General features: G+C 34.9%; 1 protein-coding gene and 1 pseudogene across 1 annotated transcript; one reads left to right on the top strand and one right to left on the bottom strand.

Moving 5' to 3' along the window:
- Window positions 1-207: 207 nt before the first annotated feature.
- Window positions 208-2,361, bottom strand: LOC116113822 (annotated as a pseudogene).
- Window positions 2,362-2,939: 578 nt separating this feature from the next.
- Window positions 2,940-5,556, top strand: LOC116113875 (uncharacterized protein DDB_G0275933-like). The gene is made up of 3 exons (XM_031400040.1): window positions 2,940-3,091; window positions 3,199-3,346; window positions 5,163-5,556. Exons 1-3 carry the CDS (start codon window positions 3,037-3,039, stop codon window positions 5,239-5,241), a joined length of 282 nt encoding a protein of 93 aa, XP_031255900.1. The 5' UTR covers window positions 2,940-3,036; the 3' UTR covers window positions 5,242-5,556.
- The last annotated feature ends 701 nt before the right edge of the window (window positions 5,557-6,257 follow it).

Here is a 6,257-nt window from a genome sequence, read left to right on the forward strand (position 1 = left end):
GCAAGATGAAAAAATAAAACAAGATTGTGGAAAAATTGGCTAAATCACTACATAGCACAAAATTAGTTTCATTCATGAGCTGAACACAGAAATGGGGATTCTCTCAATAAGTTTTTGATGGGCGCCTGGGTTCACAATTGTCAAAACAAAACCACCCTCTTTCACATTCCATCATTCATGGCTACCCATAGTACCACAGCCAACAGTAATAGAGAACCTCCATATGACAAAAATTATATGCTTAAGTACATCAACAAGCTAAGTTGGCTTCCGCATATTTCGACCAGCACGAATTACTTCATCCACCAATAGCAACTGAGATGCAATTACAGCCTGCAAATAGAGTACAAGTTTTGCTCTCAACCACAAAATCCATGCACCGAAGCAGTAATACTATTGTGGCTCACTTTCTCGAAAAAAAACTTAGAAAAGACAGCCCACAAGTGGGAGTGATGGTAAACACATTCTCGCATACCCGGAGTTTATTATTTGACGCTTCACAGAGTAGTTGTCAAAGATGCCCTCCATCTGGGGGTCAAAAGGTCTCCTGAGTGCTGGTTTAATCCCACAACATTCCCTCTGTCATGCTCCGCCTGAATAAACATCAAGATGAAATAGAACACTATTAATCTATATTTTTTCCTCTTAATATCGTAAAAGAGAAAACCAGAACATAGAGCAAAGATGTATGCATACCTGAGGGCAATGATCACATCTTGAGTGTCAAGCCCAGCATTCTCAGCAAGTGTCTTAGGCACAACAAGAAGAGCCAGCAAAAGCTCAACACCCAATTGAGCACGCTGTTCCAAGTTGGTAGACTTAACAATATTCAAAAGATGCATTGTTGTACTAAATCTTATAGGAGGGAGATTTAACAAAATATACCCCTTGAACAGTTTTTTTCACTTCATTGACTAGGTATGTCTGGCTGCAACTTCAAACGCTCCTGCCCCCTGAACACAATTGGGAACATACCTCACCATCAAAAACAAAAAAAAAAAAAAAGTACACAAATAACAAGGAATAATTTTTTCAAAGGGAAAATTTGTAATAAACACCTAAATATGTCCCACTGCCACCACCCCACTCTTTCACCATTTGAGCTAAAGCCTATGGGCAGCAAGGCAATCCACATTTTTGACCAGATTAAATAAACATGCGTTAAGAGTCTTTTTCTTAAACAGTCAATAAGAGTAATCAGTTGAACAAAGCAATTAATTTGGCTGAAAGTGCGTCCCTCAAACTGCCAGCTATGTCCCTCAACTTTACCTAGTTAATGAGTCAACTTTCATCTGATAAAATATTAGGAATATATAACAAAACCTATCATCTAAGCAAACTGTTTAAAAGCAAATTGAACAGACGAAAGCAATACTCCATCATAGACACAATTTCAAGGCATAATCAACTAATAAGATTTCTGAGAGAATACCAACTGAGCATAACTTACCAATACAACGGCTTCATCTTCAATGGTATTTTTTACTGCTCTCAACCCATCACGCACAGCATCCTTAATTTGAGCAATTGTATGGTCGTTAGGTCCTACAACATTTAAAATAAAAATGATGATATGATAGCCGTAAAAGGAAATAAAATGATGCAAATGATATCAGAAATATTGATTAGTTAATCATTTAGCTGATTTGAGAATAAAAATGAAACTTTAAAAATTAGTAGAAAGTTAGTTTTACAAATACATTTCTAGTACCTTTAATTAAAATTGTACAAGAATGAGGATTTCCACTTGTTCTACAAATGTATACTTCTCTTCACCAAGGACATGCTCATATACGAGTCCAGCCCAACCAGACAACAGGTTAAATCATCAACAGAATTTACAGCTTCTCCTCCACATGCCAACACCAATCGCTCCATATTTCTTCTCTTTGCTCTCTAAGGGCAATTATCTGCACAATCATAAAATTAGAAAATTGCAAACAAAATAAAGGAATGGAAAAAACCACTAAATAATAAATTGTCATTTGCAAGTAAAGCCATTGACCTAGGACATTATTAGCAGCTCATAACTTACCCCTGCTCTAGCAAGAAGGTCTAATGATGGGGATCATACCCTTTTGATTGATAACAACAAAGTTGTCATTATCTGAACAAACCTGCATATGATCAATTAGAAGACAATTTTTCAATAGAGCCAAATATCTGTCGTAACGATATCACATACACTTTCCAACAAAAAAAAAAAAAAAAAAAAAAATCATTTCGAAGTCAGTACCTTATTTTTCAGTTCATAATCTTTTTGACTCTTTCATCAACCTGACTCTTTCAGCTGCAACCATTGCCTCTCTCTGTTCTGCGTTGGAGTAAAAAGCCTGCATTTATTTCACTGGTGGTCAACATTATTAGTTCTAGGATGCCATAACAATATCTCATAAAGACAATTGCAGGCTATGGCCGGATTTCAGAAAGTTTTGTTTATCATTATCCTAACCTTGATCAAATTATACAACTGGCATTTCAATATGCAAAGTTACAGTAAATATATAGCTTATCAGGCAAAATTGAACATTGAAAAAAAAAGTTCAATGAGTGGGTGGGGGAACCACAACACAAGCTAGAAAACTTAAATGATCTAATTGGGAGAATGTGGTCAATTATAAGAAAAAGTAATGAGTAGAACCTAGACATTCATTTCATTGGTTTAAAACTGAAAAGATCATTAAGACAATTGCTTTTCTTTCCTGTAAGATTACACAGTAAGGTACAATTTTTTCTTGTACGGGACGGTACGGTTCAGTTCAACTATAAAATGGAACCGTTTTGTTTGTCTACTCCTGAAACTGGGCCTAAGATTGTTGGGCTTAATCCATTTCTCCTTGGGTCACTAAACTGGGCCTAGATTGTTGGGCTTAGTCCATTTTCTCTTGGGTCATTAAACTGGGTCTTAGGGCCCAACTACATTTTCAGAAGCCCAATAAGTAAATTAACCTTCATATCTTCTTCCTCCTCAAAGACTCGCAGCTGTTACAATCCAAGCAAGGAACGAACATCATTTTACCAGAGAAGCTCCGTCAAATGGGATACGTTCAGGAAGCACGAGAGAATCACGTGAAGAAGAAAGTAGAAGAAGGTACTATATGTAAATTAAACCCTTGTTTGATTGCGCAAAGTTTATGTTTTTGTTTTGAAATTGCAATAATGTTTTAATTAAAAAAAAAAAAAAAAAAAAAATGGTAGCTTTGCGGAGTAAAATGAAGCAAAAGGCGTTAAAAGAATGTGATCGTTACACGTCCAAGTATGCTGAATGTGCTGCTGGAAAAACACTTTCGATTGTGTGGCAGTGTCGCAAACAAGCTAAAGAGTTAAACAATTGCCTTCATCAATAGTAAGTTTATTCTGTCGGAGAAACATGTTTTTCTTTCTTTATTTATTGTTTAAAATGTGTTTGGATGATATTAGGATGTAGCTTTATGATTCTGCTAATAGAATTAGTATTAGAGAACTGAGTAAGGATGTATTTGGGAGCTGAAAGTGCATTTATGAATTATACATCAATTGTAGTGTTTGATTTGAAATAGACAAGGAAATTACTTAGATGATGAAAAAATATTTGAAATGCTTTATTAAAAAAGTATCTAAAGTCTGATTTAAATGGCTTGATCGGCATTTTTCTAAGAAGTGTCTTTTCGTAAAACCTTCAAAGGGGAAGCATTTGTACTTGAAAATGCTTTCTATTCTTACCTTTCCCCAGTATGAGCACTACATGCAGATTTCATTTTGCTATCTCGGGTGAGCATTGTTTATTTTATTTTATTTTATATTTTTAGAAATGTCAAATGGTTGTTGACATTTTTATTAGCATTTTTGCATTGAGTGACTGCCCGCAAGACTGAAATTTAACACTCTTGTCCATGTCACTCAGAGAGTTTTAGTGTTCCATCTGGCAATGTTTCTGTGATCAGCCTGTGATTTGTAAAGGAAATGTGTTTATGAAAATATGATCAAAGGTTAAAGATTAAGAATCATTTGAGTCAACTTTGTGCTGACAGTAGCTTCAGATTTTGATAGATTTCATTTGGATAATTTCCTTAGTAATTTTTTTTTTTTTTTAAAACATAAAATAGAAATGTAAATCCATGATTGGAGGTTTCAGTCCTGGATCTTGAAATGTGTCCGATACAGGTCCCCATTTTTATCTGTTATATGATGATTATAAAACATCTAACCAAATATTTGATCTATTCATAGCTTCCGTGGCTGTTCACTGTTGTACCATCAGGTCCTATAGCATGAATTGCAAAATGTTTTGCAACCCCTCCTCCCTCTTATTTTGCCTATATACATGTTATGTTTTATTAAATATCTGAGGGCTTTTATTTGGAATGTTAATGCACTTTTTTCCAGAGTTGGTTTTGCTTTAGAATATATCATTATTCATCAACATGATTAGATGTGCCTAGAGATGATAAGGAAAATATGAATATGGACGGAATTGGTTCCAGTCTACAAACATTTATACTTCTGGACAATTCATTTCCATTGATCATCACTTTATTGTCAATTTTAGATCATTTGTTTCTTCATTACTGCATCTCTTGCAATTTTCAATGGTACCTATTGAACTTGTTGGAAATTTCTTCACTGATTCAAGCATTTGTTTTGCACTTAATCAATATAAATATCAATAATTTAATACACTTTGGACCTGTTGATGACCTGAAAATTGTCGTTTCTAGCAAACATTTGTTTTTGTGGAGACATCAAAAGTCCTATCTTTATTCATGTATAGCTCAACTCTTATGTTTCTGAACAATAAGTATCATGTCTTATCAATGGTCCAAAAGACTAAGGGAGAATTGATTGAAAGAACAACGGCCTTTATTGTGTTCCTGCATTTGAACTACAAAGCAGATGAATGAAAAAAATGGAAAAAAAGGATGTCACGTTTATGACTGGCTGTAACTGTTGTGTTCAGGATGTGGTTTGAGTTGTGGTGTTGAAATTTTATCACATATATAACCTTATTTGACAAAAATGGAGTCCCAAGATAGGAGATAATGTTTTGGCAGGCTTAATCTTGACAACGGCAGATTATATAAGTTCAAGTAAGAGTGAAGACATAATAATCATCTCAAAGACTAAACTTAGATTGAAAAATTGAGTCTGAAAATTCAGGTATCTGACATGGTTTGTTTTTGCAGCACTAATGACGCTGTCTTGGAAGAAATGAAAAGAGAATATATGCTTCAGCAGGATGGAAAGGAGGCTGCAAGAATCTGAGCTAGGTGACATCATCCAGTGTATGGAATTCCCACAATAGAGCTTGTGTTGTATGATTCAATTCTCTTCATCGGTATGCTAATAATATATTTCTGGGGTTCCTGTCATTTACCATGAAACTGGTTCTCTCCACTGATATACAAGCTACACTTCTGTATTAAATTTTATTTTTTTTTGGCATTTGTGGAGCATGTTGGAGGTTGTTGGTGGTAAAAATGATCTTGTTTTCAATGGCACTTGTGAAACTTATTTTCTTTTTTTTTTTTGGGGACAAAACCTTGATGTTAATGCACAATTTGTTTAGACTCTATGCTTCGCACTGTAAGTTTACATCTTAGCTATTCACTAGCTAGGAGGGAATAACTGGATCAATTAAATCAAAACAAACTTGTTAAACAATATCACAATACAAATAGCGATTGACAATAATGTATATGAATTGATAACTTTCTTATCATTCAAGTCATTACTCTCATGCCATTTGAAAGTGTTACCCAGTGTTTTAAAACCCAGCCTAGCTTGACCAGTTGAATTTGCACTTGAGGCCTTTATCGGGTCGTGTTACCAAATTTACTATTTATTGAAAACCCTAGAAATTTGGACAATGATTAATGAACAATTGAATGCTAAAATGTTAAGGGTTTCTAAGAGGAAGGACTGGTGAGTGGAAAGGTGGTGACGGAGATGATTTTCGATGAGTGAAACGATTGGAAATCGCAAAAATAAATTAGTGGCAACAGCCTGCTGTTGCTGTCGATTAGCAAGGCGAACAAGGGTGAGATGAGATAGGTTTTGGTCAGGAGGTTGAGGGAAGAGTTTTCGTGGTGATGGGGTGTGTTGTTGACACTAGAAAAAGGCCCTATTTGGCCTAAGTTGTCAATGTCGATGTCGATGGTGTAATTAAGGGTGTTTTTACAAGATTTTAAACCTGTAGGGACTTATGTGTAATTTTACGAGTGTTTTTGTTAAATTTCAAACTTTTTTATATGCTGACATTAGACCTGGAAAAACGGCTC

The sequence above is a fragment of the Pistacia vera genome, unplaced genomic scaffold, assembly GCF_008641045.1.
Source record: "Pistacia vera cultivar Batoury unplaced genomic scaffold, PisVer_v2 Contig691, whole genome shotgun sequence".
Lineage (NCBI taxonomy): Eukaryota > Viridiplantae > Streptophyta > Magnoliopsida > Sapindales > Anacardiaceae > Pistacia > Pistacia vera.